Here is a 19,883-nt window from a genome sequence, read left to right on the forward strand (position 1 = left end):
GTTTTCAAACCCACCGCCGTCTTTCGCTACTCAGGTTAAACATATATATAAGTCACTTAGATAACTTAAAAATGTTGTTTGGCTTTTTGTAGTATTTTATTTGTTGCTGAGTAAATCGGTTTGGCTGAGATTAAAGTTATAGTTTTTACACAGCTGAATAAACCTCAAGCAGACAGCTGATTATCAGAAGTGTGAGATGCTCCAGAATTTACTCCGATGTCCTGTTATATTTTAGATAGCAAGGAGTTTATTAAACTTCACCGAAACAATCTGCAAATTTCATTAAAATTCAATAAACTATCATCTTGTCTTTACTTTTAGTTAGCACAAACACTTCAAGCTGTAAGCTAATGATAGTTATATAGGAGCAGATGCTGCTGGTGCAATAAGCTGTACGTCCAATGGATGATGATCTGATTAGTCGACTATCAAAATATTAGGGGTGCAACGATACTCGTATCGATATTGAACCGTTCGATACAGTGCTTTCGGTTCGGTACGCATATGTATCGAACAATACAACATTTTAAATTTATTTGATCAACTTTCCTTCTGACGATGCTGTCTGTGTTGAGCGCTCAGTGGATCTGCGCTCGACAGTGCAGCCTAGGCGGAGTAGTCGAACTCAGATTCACTGAGCGCAGGGCAAGCTCGCAAGACAGAAGCTGAGCTCCTTGCAACATGGCAAATTGAACCTCCCCCACCCTCATTCAGATCTGGCGTTTGGAACTATTTTGGTTTTCATGTGACGTATGACCCTGAAGGTAAGCGCGTCATGGACTAAAGTAAAACAGTATGTTGGATGTGCCACGCAATGCTCAATTACATGGGTGGGAGCTAGTGTGTTAGCGCAGTTAGCTCGTTAACGTGTTGGCTGTCTAGCCCCATGCACGGGGCGATCAGGGGTAGCTCGTTAACGGAGATTTGCCGTGTTGTGGCGTTAACGTCATTTCAACGAGATTTACGCTGACAGCACTAGTGGGAACACAACGAATATGACTGCACATTTACGCCGACATCATCCTAGTGCAAAGACAAAAACAACAAGCAGCATGCTACTAACTTTACCCGAGTCATTTAGACAGCCGTTAGCACAGGATTCTCCTTATGGGGACCTGATATGTTTAATGTGCTGCTGAGAATATAGCCCAGAAGAAGTGGATAGTATAGCTTTTATTTTGAAAGAGACATTTCTCTGTAATAAACTCTCTTTTCCAAAGATGAGGGATTCCTCCATCAGATACAGGGCTCGCAAAATTTTTCCAGTCGGGCTACCAAAATCTATCTCTTCCCTGCCTGTCGGGCTATCGCAGGAAGGAAAAATATATGTCAATGCTTTTGCATTCTTTCGGAAATGTAGCTGGGTAATTATGTCATTGGCATCGGTGAGCCACTGTCAATATGTGACATATTGAAATCGCGTTTGAATTTGCGCTTGTTTTTTGCTTTCACTTTGCAATCGTGCGAACTGTGTATAGAGAGCGACAGCACTGATCTGTGAGTGATGATAATTTGTGCACCAATTCCTCTGACATCGTCTTATTAATTGTTAGCTTACTATGCAAACATGACAAGTGAAATCTCCCGCAGCTTAAACATGTGAGAGGTTGATCGCGCAGAGAATCGCTGAGCGTTATGTGAGTGTGTGTGTAAAAGCAGCAGGATATATATTTTAGTTCTGCTGAGCCAAATAAGACAGGTCAGGGTGAAGAAGTGACAGCCAAAGAAAAGCTTACCACAAAACGGAGAAGTTATGACAAATCAGACTATAAGGCTAAAAGAAAGTGCAGCTTTATGGTTTCATGGACAAAAGAATTTCTGTGGCTGCAATATGACGAGCTAAATAACCAGGGCTGCACATAAGTGGTCCGCAGGTGCGCATTCGCTGTCAAAATAAAAAACACGCACAAGATAAGAAGTTGCAACGCGTGTTTGCGTACAAAAGATTTTCAGGAGGAGGACAGACATTTGTTTAGAACTCTTAAAGATGTCGAAGAAGCTCCTTTAAGCAATTACTTTGGTGTTCCTCTACCTCCAAAGAAATGTCAGAAGGAGTCCGAACCACAAAAGAAGCACATATTCTCGGAAAAGTAGTTGCAGGAGGTGAGCTGGCTTCAAACAAATGATGAACGCACAGAGATGTGGTGTGGAATGTGCCGTGAAAATTTAATAAATGACAAATTAAAAAGGCATGAACATTTTTTTTGTATCGAAAAAATATCGAACCGTGACACCAAAGTATCGAACTGAACCGAACCGTGAATTTTGTGTATCGTTGCACCCCTACAAAATAATCGTTTGTGGTGTATACGGTACACATGTTGTTGTCGTTGTGGTGCGTGCGACATGTGCAGTGGAGCTGCACAGCAGTAATCACCCATGGCGGGACCACCCGTACTGCTGAAGGTCTTCCTGCAATTTGCTGCAACCTGACAGACAATATTTATCTCTGGACTCATCGCTGCTCTCTGGATTCATGTGTCCGTCCCGAGAGCCCCTTCACCCCCTCACAGGGACCAGCGATGCCAAAAATACAGAGATTTATCGCTGCAACACCTCGGCTCCAGACACGGCCCAGACTTTTACCTGAGGGAGGCACGCTGAAGAAGATGGAGAGGAGGAGGAGATGACTAAAGCGGGTCTCAGTGAAGTTGACTGTGCCGCAGCGCCTCATAGTTGTCCCTTTGTTGGACCTTACATCAGGAAAAGGTTACATTTGTGTCTTGCTGGTGACAGACAGTCTAGCTCTCCAGGACATCTGTTCTGCTGTTTTCTGGTTAAATTATGCTAAAGAACAAATCTATCCTCGTACATCCTGCCTTTCGAGGCCGCCCCCTTAACTGCACAGCGAGCCTTGTTGCTGCAGCACTCTATAGATTTTTTAGACCGCTGTAGGTGGAGATATTAGCATCGCTGCGTTTGGCAGAATGCCGTCCAACACTGGCACAAACGTGCGAATATTAACAGCACGTGAGGCGTGGCAGTGCGGGCTGCACTGCCAGCAGTCGCTCTTTACTGCTGAAAAGTCTCAGGCTGAATATCTCATTAGGCCCGAGTCCTTTGTGCAGTCATAATTTTACCTTTTTGGCATCGTCGTCCTCACCGTTGTTACGGCGGTGGCAGCAGACTGGGTGGAGGGTTGTGTCTGATCACAGCTGACAGCGATACTTGTTGTTTGCTCCTCACTGAGAACTGCTAGAAAAATGCAGGGAAAGGCCTTTGAAGCAAAAAGGAGCCCTTCAGGCAGCCGGGCCCTTCTTAACATCATCAATAAAAGATGAGAAGAGGAAAGCAGAGAGAGCCAGCGACAAAGAAAGAGATGAAATCGCCTGTTTTTTTTATCATTGATCCAGGCGCCACGTGAGGTGCACCGAAGGAGATGGAGTTTGTGTTAAAGCAAGTTATTGGTCGGTCCTGTGCAGACGCACTGCTGGAGCACGATCAGCCAGATGTTTACGGAGTAAAAGAAAAGCGTGCTTTGCTCTGTGCTGCAGCTCCGTCCTCTGTGCCACGCTGCCGCAACGTCTTCCAAGAAACCGTTCAGACACGCCGTCTCGCTGGGTGTCCTTTCAGCACCACGAACAGGCCCTCTGCACTTGATTTTAAACGTGCTTCCACATACACCGTCCTGCTGTCCACAGATTGTGATGGATGGTTGTGCTCAAGCCCAAAGCGCCTTACTTTGAGATCCACGGACAGAGAGGATGAAAAATCACGAGTAGCTTCACTGTCCTGACACTGACTCGCAGAGCAGAACTTCAGGCGTGTCCTGAAGGTTGTGACGTGCACCTCTGGACTGACTGTCCTTAGGACGGTGGTCCTGCACCTGTGTGACCACAGACAAAAACTTTGTTCCTTCTTCAAACACGGTGGCAGCAGACACGACGACAGACCGTCGTCCTGCTACGAGGTTATTAAAAGAAACAATTGCAAAAACCTCCCAAAACACCCAGTGGAAGCTAGACTGGTTAAACTGGTGGAATCTGAATCTGCTTTGTGGTTGCGTGTTGCTCCGGGGCGGGGCTTCCCCCCTGTTGCTTCTCTTGTGTCCTTTTCATCTGCAGCTGCAGTTTGCTCTGCTGTCAGTTGAACAGCAGAACAGCTGGTGTGCTGATGATGACTGCTAGAGATGCAGATCAATGTCAGGAGTGGCCAAAATACATTTTTGGAAACTGACTCTTTGTTAAATACAAATAAATACATATAAACAAACGGAGACTATCAGCCCGGTGACTCCCGTTAAATGACACATGGGCCAGTTTTTCCCATGAAATATTGACTTGTGCTACTTTGATGTTGTTGCTAAATAAATCATTCAGATTGTGCACAGCGTATCTGGATTCACAGATTACAGTTTTTTACAGCCGCTAGGACACATGTCCCAATACTTAGGTCACTTTTGCAAAACTCTTCACACAATCCTCCTAACTGACCGTCAGCTTGGCAAAGCAGTTCATTTCACATTCAAAATGCACTACAACTACCAAAACACTTCATTCAGGTCTCAAATAAACTCATTCTTCCAGAACACTAGCAAAGGTTGACAGCCGACAAACACACTTTGTCACCCACAAAACAATGACCTAAAAAACACTAACAACATGTAGCATTACAGTGTTTTCTTGTGTAAAACAAGGACACATCTCTGTTTATAATTTCAATATATGTTACTGGAATGAATCAGACATCATGCAGAATTCGTTAATATTTGTTTATGTATTTTTTTTATTTTTCTGCACTAAGTAATCCCAAAATACAAGAATTTGTATACACACCATCCACTGATACACATACAATAGTAATGCTAATCTACTCGGTCTTCTCCATTTGGCCACAGGTTCTCATCCACATCACATCTTATGTCATCTAGGGCAACACACCTAGGAAAGAATCTTCTGGCTGCCAGAATTGAAGGAGTTGAAAAATTGAAGGAGTAACACCTGTGTAGATGTTCATCTACAATGAGAATAAGCTGTGGCTGGTTAAACTGCATTTTTAGATTTAAAATATGTTTCAATAAAATATTGCTGTTGCATTTTGCTGTCTTTTCAAGTTTTGCATTGTGTTATTGTTTTGGCCATAAGTTTAACAGTTTTGAAAACAGTATGTAAGCACATGCAAAATGTCCTGTACATACAAAGATTTTTGGCAGTTGTTGTGTCTGAGTGAGAAGATAATTCATGAAATTTGAGAGATGTAGTCATTGAATGCATTTTGTGCCAAAACAATGATAACTGATCCTCAGTTTAGCCCACATAGACTTCTGTTGTGCTCACTGTGTGAGGAGTTTTGCAAACGTGACCTAAGTATTGAGAAATGTGTCCTAGCGTCTGTAAAAAACTGTAAATGTGATTTGTCTCATTTTTGGAAATGTTCTGACAGACGCGGGCTCAACAGCCTGGGGTTATCTCAGGTCACGGCCTGGTTTGTTTGAATTCCTTACCGAGTTGTCATAAAACTGGGAAGCGGCTTCAGATCTGTGAGCTCCGTTGATCCTTATCGTTTTGCATCGTTTGACAGTCCAGCCGCCGAAGACAGAAAGTCGGTGTGAGGAGTCAGAGACGTGAGTTTGTGCCTGGCTTTGATTCAGCGCCTCAGATTCAAACCATGTGCTGGCCTGAAGAAATGTCTGCATCCATCTTTGTGACTGTCAGCAGATCAGGATACTGTGTTAAACTCATCCGTCTCCTTGAGTGTCACGTGTCCACAGGGATAAAAACAATGGTGTTCTCACCAGCCTGTGCAAATGGGTACCCTAAAGTAAGACTACAGCTTTCCCGAGCCTTTATGGGGCCTTAAGCATTTTTTTTGTTTCTAATATTCAAAGAAATTTTAATATCAGACAAAGAGAACTTCAGTAAATTTTTAAATGATTATTTTACTTATTAAAGAGAAAAAGCCTCCAAACCGACCTTCAGTACCGTCACAGCTCTGTGTCCGTGTCATCGCTGGATATTTCAGCCCATTTAAATTTCAGATTGGAAAGGTTTCCTTGCACCTTATGTTCACTTTTTTTTCTGCAGGCCAACCTGAATGACTCTCACAACCAGATGGTCGTCCACTGGGCAGGAGAGAAGAGTAATGTCATTGTAGCCTTGGCTCGAGACAGTGCAGGAACCACTGGGTCCAAAACCAGCTCGGTGAGTACGCCTGAAAACATCCATGCATGTAACATGTAGGGTAGGAAACCTGGGAATACTAAAACCAGAAGGCCCAGGATTATTTCCAGTAGGCTCATACAGTGTTCAGGTTAGTCTCAGGCCTGGTTTTCCAGTTAAATCCCAGTCTGTAAACTGTCTGTGTAAATTAGCAGCGTAGCAGAAGGTTTGTGTTCACACTTGTTTAACATGTTTCTCATGATGGTACAAGTGTTGAGCTACACATTAATCGGTCCCATCTGCTACCTCAACACACACACACACACACACACACACACACACACACACACACACACACACACACAGAAAAGAAACTGAAAGCCTCAAACACAGCCATTAAACAGCACGCCGCTTCTGTTTCCACTTCCTGGGATGACTGAGCACTTTCAGACGGAGAGCTGAGGGGAATACTGCTTTTCCTTCGATTGGGAAGTTTGTTTTGTCTCATTATGGGATGGATGTTGTTCTGTATTCCTCAGAAAGATTTATCTCATCATGCCAGTCCTTAACAGTGACCATGTTGGGCAGAACCATCAACCTTAAATAGCTGGTTGGAATAACGACCGATGCAGTTATTACTCAAACACCTTCATGCTGACCTGCAGTCTAAGCTAGCTAAACTGCTGATAGACAGTTAGGACCTCAGCATTGAATATTTCCTCCACGCTCACTACTTACCAAGCACAGCTGTGTGAGGGTAATGGCCACTGACCAGACATTACTGTGGTTACGAGTATTTGTGTCCGTGTGCTGTCAGAGCCAGAGCGAAATATAAATAATAGTTTTAAAAAATAGTCTCAAAAGGATTTTTTCCCCAGTGATTGCAAAGTGTCTAAAGCCAAAATTGTAAATACTGGTAGCACAGCTTTATAGATTATTGGCTGTTATTTATTAAAAATGTGTTTACAGTTTTTTATAGCCACTAGGACACATGTCCCAATACTTAGGTCACTTTTGCAAAACACTTCACACAATCCTCCTAACTGACCGTCAGCTTGGCAAAGCAGTTCATTTCACATTCAAAATGCACTACAACTACCAAGACACTTTATTCAGGTCTCAAATAAACTCATTCTTCCAGAACACTAGCAAAGGTTGACAGCCGACAAACACACTTTGTCACCCACAAAACAATGACCTAAAAACACTAACAACATGTAGCATTACAGTGTTTTCCTGTGTAAAACAAGGACACATCTCTGTTTATAATTTCAATATATGTTACTGGAATGAATCAGACATCATGCAGAATTTGTTAATATTTGTTTATGTATTTTTTATTTTTTTGCACTAAGTAATCCCAAAATACAAGAATTTGTATACACACCATCCACTGATACACATACAATAGTAATGCTATTCTACTCGGTCTCCTCCATTTGGCCACAGGTTCTCATCCACATCACATCTTATGTCATCTAGGGCAACACACCTAGGAAAGAATCTTCTGGCTGCCAGAATTGAAGGAGTTGAAAAATTGAAGGAGTAACACCTGTGTAGATGTTCATCTACAATGAGAATCAGCTGTGGCTGGTTAAACTGCATTTTTAGATTTAAAATATGTTTCAATAAAATATTGCTGTTGGATTTTGCTCTTTTTAAGTTTTGCATTGTGTTATTGTTTTGGCCATAAGTTTAACAGTTTTGAAAACAGTATGTAAGCACATGCAAAATGTCCTGTACGTACAAAGCTTTTTGGCAGTTGTTGTGTCTGAGTGAGAAGATAATTCATGAAATTTGAGAGATGTAGTCATTGGATGCATTTTGTGCCAAAACAATGATAACTGGTCCTCAGTTTAGCCCACATAGACTTCTGTTGTGCTCACTGTGTGAGGAGTTTTGCAAACGTGACCTAAGTATTGAGACATGTGTCCTAGCGTCTGTAAAAAACTGTAATTTCCATTATTCTCTGAAATTGCTCGAAATGCATACGTGAGGTCGTGTTTTGAATTCAGCTTGTTTTTATGTCACTGCAGTTCCACTTGTGTTCTGGTGAAAGTGAAAGGAAACACACACAATCCAAATAAACGTCTTTTTGTTGAAATCCAGAAAAGCTGACTCTCACAAATACACAGTCTGGTTTCTGAAGACGCTGAAATGATTCAGGCTTCAAAGTCACTGTCAGAGTTAATAAAGATAAACCGATGAACTGCAAAGCTCTCTTATTTCAGTAGATATTATGTTAGGAGCGTTAGCGTGTGTGCACAGGCAGCATGGAGGCAACCAGACTGTTAAAAGACAGATTCTGTCATCTCTCCATCAACTCAGGGATTTAATATGGTAGTGTTACATATGAGACATGGGACCTTTGACCTCTTGCTGTGGCCAAACACAAGCTCACGTTGTGGTTACAGCGGAGGCGTTGGTCCCCTCATCTTTCATGAATTCAAGTTTAGTTGCGTGTGACTGAAGGTCGTACATCAGTTTAACACGTTTGCTTTGAAGTGTCTGGGGCATGTGTGCAAAGTGCAGACAGAGTTTCGCACCTTTAGACTTCCTTTCACATGTATGCTGAGTTTTCTACAAGGAGATGCTACGAGTCTGCATTCAGTTCGTCTTCGTCACACGTCACCATTTACAAACACTGAAAGGCTCTGCAGCCAACCAGTCACACTTGTCCTTTATAGATGCCACAGAGTTTTTATTTGGGGCATAAAGCCTTAAATGAAAATGAACATTTTTTTAATTATGGCCTATCTCACACACCGACAAGCACAGGGTGTTGTGTTTAAGGACATGTGGTAGATATTTTCTTATTTTTGGTTTTCTTGTTTCTCTGAAAAAGGCTGACATCCATGCCACAGTTAGTTTGCTTTTACCATCTTTCACCATCGAAGTGTCTATAAAGTAACATCTTTTTGTAGGTATTCAGTAGGGGTGCAACGATACACAAAATTCACGGTTCGGTTCGATACTTTGGTGTCACGGTTCGATATTTTTTCGATACAAAAAAAATGTTCATGCCTTTTTAATTTGTCATTTATTAAAATTATAAATATAGATTTTAACTCAAAAGTACAGTTTTTAAATTTAACCCTAACCCTTGTGCGTGTTTTTTATTTTGACAGCGAATGCGCACCTGCGGACCACTTATGTGCAGCCCTGGTTATTTAGCTCATCATATCGCAGCCACAGAAATTCTTTTGTCCATGAAACCATAAAGCTGCACTTTCTTTTTGCCTTATAGTCTGATTTGTCATAACTTCTCCGTTTCGTGGTAAGCTTTTCTTTGGCTGTCACTTCTTCACCCTGACCTGTCTTATTTGGCTCAGCAGAACTAAAATATAAATCCTGCTGCTTTTACACACGCACTCACATAAGCTCAGCGATTCTCTGCGCGATCAACCTCTCACATGTTTAAGCTGCGGGAGATTTCACTTGTCATGTTTGCATAGTAAGCTAACGATTGATAAGACGTCAGAGGAATTGGTGCACAAATTATCATCACTCACAGATCAGTGCTGTCGCTCTCTATACACAGTTCGCACGATTGCAAAGTGAAAGCAAAAAACAAGCGCAAATTCAAACGCGATTTCAATATGTCACATATTGACAGTGGCTCACCAATGCCAATGACATAATTACCCAGCTACATTTCCGAAAGAATGCAAAAGCATTGACATATATTTTTCCTTCCTACAATAGCCCGACGGGCAGGGAAGAGATAGATTTTGGTAGCCCGACTGGAAAAATCGCTAGCTCCAGGACGTCGGGCTAGCGATATTGCGAGCCCTGTATCTGATTGAGGAATCACTCATCTTTGGAAAAGAGAGTTTATTACAGAGAAATGTCTCTTTCCAAAATAAAAGCTATACTATCCGCTTCTTCTGGGCTATATTCTCAGCAGCATAAGGAGAATCATGTGCTAACAGCTGTCTAAATGACTCGGCTAAAGTTAGTAGCATGCTTGTTGTTTTTGTCTTTGCACTAGGATGATGTCGGCGTAAATGTGCAGTCATATTCGTTGTGTTCCCACTAGTGCTTTCAGGTTAACCTCGTTAAAATGACCTTAACGCCACAACACGGCAAATCTCCGTTAACGAGCTACCCCTGATAGCCCCGTGCATGGGGCTAGACGGCCAACACGTTAACGAGCTAACTGCGCTAACACGCTAGTTCCCACCCATGTAATTGAGCATTGCATGGCACATCCAACATACTGTTTTACTTTAGTCCATGACTCGCTTACCTTCAGGGTCATACGTCACATGAAAACCAAAATAATTCCAAACGCCAGATCTGAATGAGGGTGGGGGAGGTTCAATTTGCCATGTTGCAAGGAGAGCTTAACTTGCCCTGCGCTCTTCCTTCTGACTATGCTGTCTGTGTTGAGTGCTCAGTGGATCTGCGCTCGACAGTGCAGCCTAGGCGGAGTAGTCGAACGCAGATTCACTGAGCGCTCCACACAGACAGCATCGTCAGAAGAAAAGTTGATAAAATAAATCAAAAATTTTGTATTGTTCGATACATATGCGTACCGAACCGAAAGCACTGTATCGAACGGTTCAATATCGATACGAATATCGTTGCACCCCTAGTATTCAGTCATTAATCAACCCCTTCATCCTCTCGAACACACAGCAGGCGCAGAAATTTGTCTTCCTTGAAACTGTGGATCACCAAGGTTACGTTCACACTGCAGGCGAAAGCGCATCAAATCCGACTTTTTTGACCCTGTGCGACTCATATCCGATCATGGTATGACAGTGTGAATGGCACAAATCCGATCTGGGTCACTTTCGTATGTGGTGCTGAATCCGATACATATCTGATGTTTTAGAAAGCGACTGCTGTTTGATGGTCATGTCGCATTAAATCCGTCTTTTACGTCACTGACACAAGACAGACGCCAATTATCAGCGCCGGAGAAGACATCGCGAACGCTTCCTGGCCATCCAGTGAAACTGTTGGGAAGACAACGTTGGAGAAACGTGAACATTTTATTTGTAAATGTATAATCTGCAGATTCTGACAGAAATCTGCAGCTATCCTCTGAAGCAGCGCTCCTCTAAAACAGCAATAAGGATCCTTATTAGGCCAAATGTAAATAACAAAATAACTTTATAACTTAAAGCAAAATTGGGAAACGTAAACAAGTCTTTATATTAAGGCCATCAGTCAAACAATACTGTTTGGTCTGGGTCTAAACTAGGGGTGGGCGGTATAAACGGTTTACGGTAGAAACTATATAAATTTGGCCAACGGTAGAGATCTTTACTATACCGCTCTACCACGATAGCGCATGTTGATGGTGTCATCAAGCTGCTCCTGTTTTGGTCGAAAGCCTCGCAGCGGCTGCAAACAACAACATCTGCAAATTATGGCCGGCGACAGCGAAGAGACGAAGCACTTTTGGAAGATGAGGAAAGCCAAAAACTGCGCTTCCTCCACTTCTGTACCATTGATTCTTTAATGCTGAATTCTATCACAGCTGCTCTATTCCCATGTTGTTGCAGTATATTAATGACTAACCTCGTATTGTGGATGGATTATCTCAGTTGTTCTCCTGACTGAAGTTTGGTCCGTTTACAGCATCCTGCTATGCGATTGCATTTGTCCCTAACCATCAGGAACCTTCACGTTAACTTTTATCGAGTGGAAAAAAGTTAGCGTTCATCCTTCAACTTCACTGTGCTAATGTTATGCTAACGTAGCTGTTTTGCTAGCAATCATGTAGCACATCATTGTTTACCAGCTAGTCCAACTTCAGTAACCCTACAAACATCACTGCTGTTTAGCTTCTGTCTTCATCTATGTTGGAAGTGATAGCAGAGCTGTACGTTTGAATTTTTCAGAAATCTCTCAGTCAGAACATGCTATATCATGCTTAGGTGGAAACTAGTGAGCTAACTTCCTGCTAACCGCTAACTTCCTCTAACTGTGTTAAATTTAATAAATTCTGTTTTCATGGATGCCTGGATGCTAAACTTAATTGTTACACCTGGTAAAGCAGCAATGCTGATCGTTTTATTAAATATTAAAGAATTTAGACAGATTTTAACTCTCAGTGATGCTGCAGTGTTCGTTTGTTACTTTGGGACCTGAAGATGACGGAGTTTTGGACCCAGATTACTCCACGAGGCTCCTGACTACGGCAGCCATAATGCTCCGACAATCTATCAAGCGGTGCGGCTTCGTAGCTTAGCAAAGTCGTACTAAAACATTTTTGACAGATTTTTGAGCGGCGTGTAGCACATAAAATCTGTTTGAGGTCAGTAAGCACAACCAGAATTCATACATAAGGCACGTTGTCATTTTTTGAGAAAATTAAAGGATTTTAAGTGCGCGTTATAGTGTGTAAAATACGTTATACAGAAGAAAAGAAAATATCGCGATATATATCGTTACTGCATATGCTTCAAATTATACCGTGATATGAATTTTAGGCCATATCACCCAGCCATAGTCTAAACAGAGCGCGCTGTGTGTGACGTCTGCTTTTGTGCATGTGGGCCGCTTTGAGGGTTCACACTAGAGCGCGTCACATTTTATTTGTAGTGTGAAGAAGCAGACAAAAAAATCGGATTTGATCAAAAAATCAGAATTGAGCATTAAGACCTGCAGACCTTTCAGATTAGCTTGACTCCACCAGTGTATGAATGTGAGAGTGAATGAATAGTGGAATTGTAAAAAGTGCTTTGGGTTCCTTGAAAAGCGCTATATAAATGCAATCCATCATCATTATTATTATTATTATTATTAGTGTTTTTAAAATGGCAGAATTTGCAGTTTGCCGAGTGAATTTTTTGATAAAAAAAATATAATCCAGGCCTTTTCTCAGGGACCGCCGGGTGCAGGCATTCATACCTCCCTTGTTGTCTTCAGGTCTACGTGTCCTATGACCACGGCACCACTTTCATACCCGTCTCACACAAGTTCAAGTTTTCGGGGGCTAAGATGAAGGACGGCAGCAAGCAGGTCATCTCGCAGTTCTACCACAGCCCTGCAGACAACAGGAGGGTGAGTCTGGTCCCACTGACCCGTATTTACACGAGAGACAAGTGGAAAGTTTCCTGTATGTATTCTACACAGCACACATTGTGATGTCAGCTGTATACTGTCAGGTATGAAATAAAGCTTTTGGTTGCATTATGGGAAATTTAAGATCCAATGGTGGAATTGTGGAAACTAATCCAGCTTCTCCTCCTGCACATATCTCAGTGTCTGTGGATTTGTCACTGGTCGTCTTTTGGTGGAGCTGAACTGTTCTGTCAAGTAGAGCTGAAAAACTCAGCAAATATCCAAATATCGGAACAGAAAAAGTACAATTTTAAGAAAAATGTGAGCTCATACAGCAACACATTCCCAAAAGAAGTTGGGAAAGAGGCAACAAAAAGCTGGAAAAGTAACTGTTACTAAAAGGAAACAGCTGCAGTAACATGGTGAAACTAATTAAGTTAACTGTCAGCAGATCGGTAACATCAGGTCTAAAAAGAGCATATCAAAGAGGCAGACTTCAGGCAGCACTGCATTAACTGTCAGGAAGTAACTGGGACACATCCTGCATCATGCAACGACGAATCCTTGTGTGAACGTGGTGGGACCATCAGGAGTGTTATCAGTGTTCAGTTTAAAATCAGTGGCTGTGGAACTGGTAGCTTCCACATCTGGAAAGGCTCCATCAGCTGATTCATTTGAGTCCTCTGCTCTTCATGATTTTATGTTGCAAACTCGTTTTCTTCACTGATACTTTTTTAAGGATTAAACCTTGGCGCCCGATGGTGAAGTAAACACGGGCTTAAGCTTGTCAGTCATTGCATTTTGTTTCCCAACGTTTCTGCGGAGCTGAGTTTGTGCAAAGTCAGCCTGATAGACCTTAAACTTTGTTTCCCCTCAAAGAAAACTTTTCTAGGATTTGTCAGATTTATTATTTAATGCTTCTGTTTGTTGTCTGCCTCCTCAGTACCTGTTTGTGGACTCTACCAACAACTACCTTTGGAACGCCTTTGACTTCTGTAGGAACGTCCAGGGCTTCTCCCTCCCCTTCAAACCCACCGACCTGCTGCTCCACAGCAGACGAGCCAACCTGGTGCTCGGCTACGACGGCTCCCATCCCAACAAACAGGTAAAGCGATGCTCTGACTTTACAGTGCTGTGTGTTTAAAAGAATGACGCACTTTGTTTAGTATGAAGCCTCAGCGACACCTTTTACTGAGTGGTGCTTGTAGATATGATGAAGCATTTGTAGTGTGAGTTTGACTCCCTGTTACAGCCGAAATTTGACCTGATAAAATGACTGTAGCTTTGCATTCAAATGACTTCAGCTTCATCTTGATCCAGTCATGTGCATGTGTAGGAAAACATTTCATGAAGCCTTTCTGCACTGAATATTCACACAATGTGGACTTGATGGATTTTATTATTCCTTATGTGAATACTTGCAGTTATTGATAGTATTCTACATATTTTGATACAAACAGAAGGACGATGTCTTCCTTACAAATGTCTAACAGCTCTGTGGAAACGTGTAAAAAAAGTGTGTGCCAGGTAAATAAGCTGGGACGTATTTGGACACTCAGTTAGGCTGCTGCTGCCAGAGTAACCACAGTTTATGAGTATTTTATGAGAACAGTCGGTGAATGCTTTGGTGTTTCCAAAGCATTCACCGACTGTTCCTCTGAATTTTTAAAATCCTAAAACGAAGGCTGAAATCGTGACTGTTTCTTGCACGTGTGCTTGATATGAAGTACTCGTCGCTTGTTCGATTCAGAAATTCACATGCAGGATATTCTAACCGGGACAGGAAGTGATGTCCTTGCATCATAGCTCTCCTGAGTTCAAACATAACAGTGGCAAACGTCTCTCCGGTGTTCTCCTTTACATGTGTGCTGGAGCCAAAACGAAGGAATGAGCTTGACCTACATTTTTACAGTGCACCACCCCCCTCTTCTCCTCCTCCTCCTCCCCCTTCCTCCTCCTGCTCTCTCCTTACACCCTCTCTCCTCTCCTGCCTTTCTAGCTGTGGAAATCGGACGACTTTGGGGAGACGTGGGTGTTGATCCAAGAGCACGTGAAGACCTACTTTTGGTAAGGAGGCTGAAGCAGTACAACAGGCATCAGAGGGTGTATCTATCCTGTCACCAACACAATGCTGAGGAAATATAACCTTCCAGAAAACTCCTATTAAATCTGCATGTCCTCGGCCTTCAGGCGTTAGCTACAAGCACATAAATAGATAAATTATTCTACAAGTTATTGCTGCGCTGTCTGATATTTCTAGTCAACAACTCTGATACACAGATGAGTTCATCCTTACTCGATAGCACGTCGACATTACCACAATAACACAGAGAATTAATGAAAATGTGTTTTTCTTCTTTATCTGACACTAAGTAGCTCTGCTTTATTCCAGTGTCAGGACAGTCAGTTAACATTTAGTCCGTTTAATGAAAGTAGACACCTTCATTAAAAAATAAATTGCTTAATTTTGTCATTTCTGTTGTTGGATTATCCAAAAGAATAATCCAACGGTGTTTGGTGTTTCTATACATAAGAGGTCAGAGCCCACACTCACAGCTGACGCCGTTAAATGTTGAAAGAAGAGTCGAGCTGTATTAGGAATGATACAACTCAGAGTTGTGGCTGCATTTATGATCACAGGTCTGTGGTTATTCAGTGATTGGTTTGACAAAATCTAAAGTAATTAAATATAAATAGCATGACTGCAGGCTTCAACAGTGAACAGCCTGCTGTAAAAGTTAAAGTTAAGATAAAGTTAAGACTGTTAATTAGATGTGTTGAGCTTTGGATGAGATGGAACCTGACCCAGATTATCTTGGATCGTCATGGAAACCCAGTCTTATTTGATTAATATGAAAATACAACCAACAAATTGTAGGCAGTTTAATGATTGTCTGCACAGTGTTTCCTGTGATTTTATACAATACAGCTTATCTCAACTCTAACATTTGTTGGCTACTGGCTGGATTTGATAAAAGATCAATAATGCAAAGAAGAAGTAACAGTTTAAGCTGTTCTGCATAAAGTCATTCAGATGTGTAAGGCTGATCATGAATCCAGTGAGCATAGTGAGGCCCAGTCTGGAACATCTGGGCTTATGGTGTCTCCATTCAGCTGTGAGTGCTGTGTAAACTTGTCTTGACCAATAAAGGAAGCCTCACTAACACCACTGTGTAAAGCAGACCTTTGTCACAGCCCCTTGTCCCCACACCAGGCATCCTCACTTTCTTCCACATGAAGATGACTAGAACTCCTCAATGAATGATTCTCATTTAACTGTTTCCCGACATGACTGTGAGGTTTTCTGGGTTCAGGATGGACTCTTATCATGCTGGAATTATACATTTTGATTGCAAGAATGCACATTTTTCTGGTAAGCAGTTGTTGCACGTTTTCAAGCTTGTGTTTGTGTAGCTGTTGATAGTTGTCAAACCTGAACATTAGTGCACCTTGGAAAAATGTGTAGTCATTGCTGTCCTGTTATTAAGTGCATGACTCAACACTTTTGGCTTGTACTGTGAGCTTCGGTTGGGATAATTTCACAGTGTCATGTAAGTGGCTGAGAGACGGCAGCCTCCCCTGTTGTGTTTGTAGTATTTTAATCGAGGCTGTGAAACAACATGAGACAACACTTTACTCTGGCTATGTTGGTGCAGGTTCTCTGCAGCCAGGAGCCTTTAGATGTTTATTGAGCAGAGTAACATGTTGTCACCAAGGCAGAAAACCGAGTGACAGGATGGACGCTGAATGGACTCTACCTGGATTACATCAGGTTTGCCAGGATAACTGCTACTTATGGAAACTTGATACAGTATTTAGTGCTTTCATTATTTTAGTGTAAACATGGAAGGTTTGAAAGGTAAAATAGTTCCTGGTAAAATACTCAGTGCTTCTGCGCCCAGCATCATCAGTGAGCAACAGCAGCCATGAAAGAAAGGCAGAGTTCACTGATCGCTAAAGTCAACAAATGACCAACTCAAACTAAAACATGGCTTCAGGTAGCATTTTGCTCGCCATCTCTCACATTAACTTTAACCAAGCTAGTGTTAGCCTGCCAGCTGTTAACTTGGGTATCAAGTAAATAATGTTGTTTAAAAGTTTTAACCTTTCGATGTTTGTTTGTTGTTGTTTTTCTGGCTACTGTTAGCTAATGCTAGCATGTCTGCTAATACATAAGAATGCAAGCCATCTAATGGAGCAAAATCCACAGTTAGCAAATTCATCTGACTCCTGATGCTTATCTGGTAGCTTAGCTGACTGTTTTCAAATGATTTCCTCCGCTAATATAGCTTAGTTGCTAATGTTGTTACTAGCAAAATTGTGTGTTGCTGTGGGTTTGTTTTGTTTGTTAAACAAAATAAAGATTACATCTGCACCCCCACGCAACGTCTACAGCTGGGTTTCTCCCATCCTTTGGTAGGAGAGGATGTTGATGTTTAGGGGTGGTGGACGTCTGACCTAATGCGTTTACCACCCTGCCATATGGAGGGTGGTAAACTCGAAGGTGCTGAATCTGATTACCTTTCTTTGGTATGTGTACCTGTGAATCACTTCCTGCACAGATGCCCTTTTAGTGGAAATGCTGAATGGCTAGCTTACCAAATTAATTCCCCAGCTAAAGAGATTTATGACTCTGTTGAACCTATAGAATCGTAGTCATCATAAATAGTCATCATAAATGTTGTATTGGCATTAAGCTAATGTGCATAACTAAGACTTTCTTTCCATACTAATAGCAGCCAGCTTCTTCCACATGTATCTGGGATCTTCACTGTTTGCTTTTAGAACTGACGTTGGACGAGAGGTGAAGGATCTTGACGAAACTTTAAACAGTCCCGCTGTTATATTTCCAGTTTCCTTAGACTACCATGACCTGGATGACTGAGAATCTACACAGACACATCTGACATTGGTTGCTTAGTTATGTGCGAGTCAGCTTTGTTGTCATTACCATCATCAGGATTGTGGTATAAATCAGTCACTAACCAAGAGCTGCATGCAAGAGTGAGTAACAGGATGCTGACTGCAGATCATTACAGGGCTGCAGGTGTCATTAACAGTGATTTAGGCAGTGCTCCTTTAGTTCTTTTTTATAAAGCTCAACATGCAACGCTGCAGTGAAACCTGGTTTCAAGCTCTGTTGGACTGATTTATATTATAGAATAAACAGAGCACTAATGTTTGCCTTCTCCAAAGAGAATTATACCTGCCGTGTGCCAAAATATGTAATCAATATCCTCCCTTAACTACATTTCACGGTGATTGGTAAAAGCTGAATTATAGCTTTGGTGCAGAAGTATCCTTTCCTTTGCAGCCCTTGTACTATGCTACTGCCAGCAGTCATGATGGAATGAGTCATTATGTACTCCTTATCTGTTCCAAATGCTTCAGCATGCTTAGATTTTTGCTGTAAGTTAGAATCAGAAACAACTGGAGTCCTGTGGGGTTGAGGGACCAGTGGAAGCATTTCTGGACAATGCAGGCAGACCTGTTGATCTGTGATGCTTCCCCTCCACTCTGAGTGGATGCTAGACTGATGCTCTTTTAGGCAGGTTGCCCTCACCGTTTATCTATGTGGGGAAAAAACCTTTTTGCTCTGTGAATGAATTTCTGTCAGCAGCAGCTCAACTGTTTGCTGGTTATTGGTAAGAAGAAGCTATATGGTTTGATGGCTAGTCAATAAAAGCAGTTGAACTGGTGACTTTTAATATCAGTAGAAGTATGAATAGTTAAAGCATTTGAAGCTTCTGTTGGACCATAACAGGGAGTGTCAGTTAGTAAGGAAGAGCAACAGGAGTCCAGGAGGCGTGGCCTGGCCAACCTTAGCAGAGCTGCACAGTAGCTGTGGGGAGAGTTATGGTGTAAACCAACACATCCGACTCTCTGTCTCTCTTCCACAGCATGTCTTTATCCTGTCTTCCTTCTCTCACCCCAACCAATCACAGCAGATGGCCCCACCCCTCCCTGAGCCTGGTTCTGCCGGAGGTTTCTTCCTGTTAAAAGGGAGTTTTTCCTTCCCACTGTCGCCAAAGTGCTTGCTCATAGGGGGTCATATGATTGTTGGGCTTTCTCTGTTGTATTATTGTAGCGTCTACCTTACAATATAAAGCACCTTGAGGCGACTGTTGCTGTGTTTGGCACTGTATAAATAAAGTTGAATTGAATCTGTCACGTGCTGCATGGACTGAAAACAAGCCAACTTCCTTCCATGGGCCCTGATGCTGAATCCTTTTATATCTTCTACTTCCCGTTGACCGAGGGCTCTCCCTCCGTCATCTTAGTTTGAGCTGAACTAAACTGTGAGAGATTTTGGATTTTTAAGGAGAAGCAGCAGTGTGCTTGATTCATAACACAATACAAAACTTAAAGGTAATGGTTTTATCTGGGTCATCTTTTTTATCATTGACAGCCAAAATGATCTGGTCCCTGGATTTCTAGATGTATTTAACTACTGATGCCTTTAAAAGTCAGCAAATAAGATTTGAAAATGCTGCTAAAGGTACAAACCGGCCAGAAGAAACTGCAAATTATCTGAGGACCAAAGCAACACAAATAAGGATTGATCTTACGCTCGCCCCTGGTGCTCCATCCAATTTGGGTTTAATCCTGTTTGTTGTGGCTTTAGAAGAGGCTGCTGCTTTTGTGCTGCACATCAGTCTGAAGGCTCTGTAAGCCAAAGCGATCTGAGCCTGACTATCAGTCTACTGCTGGGTGTGTTCAGAACCACCCAAACCAGTGGGACCCCCCACAATCTCGCATAACTGG

The 19,883-nt window shown here is 42.2% G+C and overlaps 1 protein-coding gene across 2 annotated transcripts in view; it reads left to right on the forward strand.

The window, feature by feature from the left end:
- The window catches only part of sorl1 (sortilin-related receptor, L(DLR class) A repeats containing), a 91,769-nt gene that overhangs the window by 19,245 nt on the left and 52,641 nt on the right, over positions 1-19,883 (forward strand). For both annotated transcript variants that reach the window (XM_086260541.1, XM_086260540.1), the window contains exons 2-5: positions 6,024-6,140; positions 12,984-13,118; positions 14,062-14,223; positions 15,118-15,185. In XM_086260541.1, coding sequence (XP_086116667.1) covers positions 6,024-6,140; positions 12,984-13,118; positions 14,062-14,223; positions 15,118-15,185 — 482 coding nt within the window. The remainder of the gene's footprint in view (positions 1-6,023; positions 6,141-12,983; positions 13,119-14,061; positions 14,224-15,117; positions 15,186-19,883) is intronic.

The sequence above is a fragment of the Aulonocara sp. 'chitande type north' Nkhata Bay genome, linkage group LG14, assembly GCF_057382095.1.
Source record: "Aulonocara sp. 'chitande type north' Nkhata Bay isolate Kocher_YH1m ecotype deep benthic linkage group LG14, A_spYH_male_GT1.1, whole genome shotgun sequence".
NCBI lineage: Eukaryota > Metazoa > Chordata > Actinopteri > Cichliformes > Cichlidae > Aulonocara > Aulonocara sp. 'chitande type north' Nkhata Bay.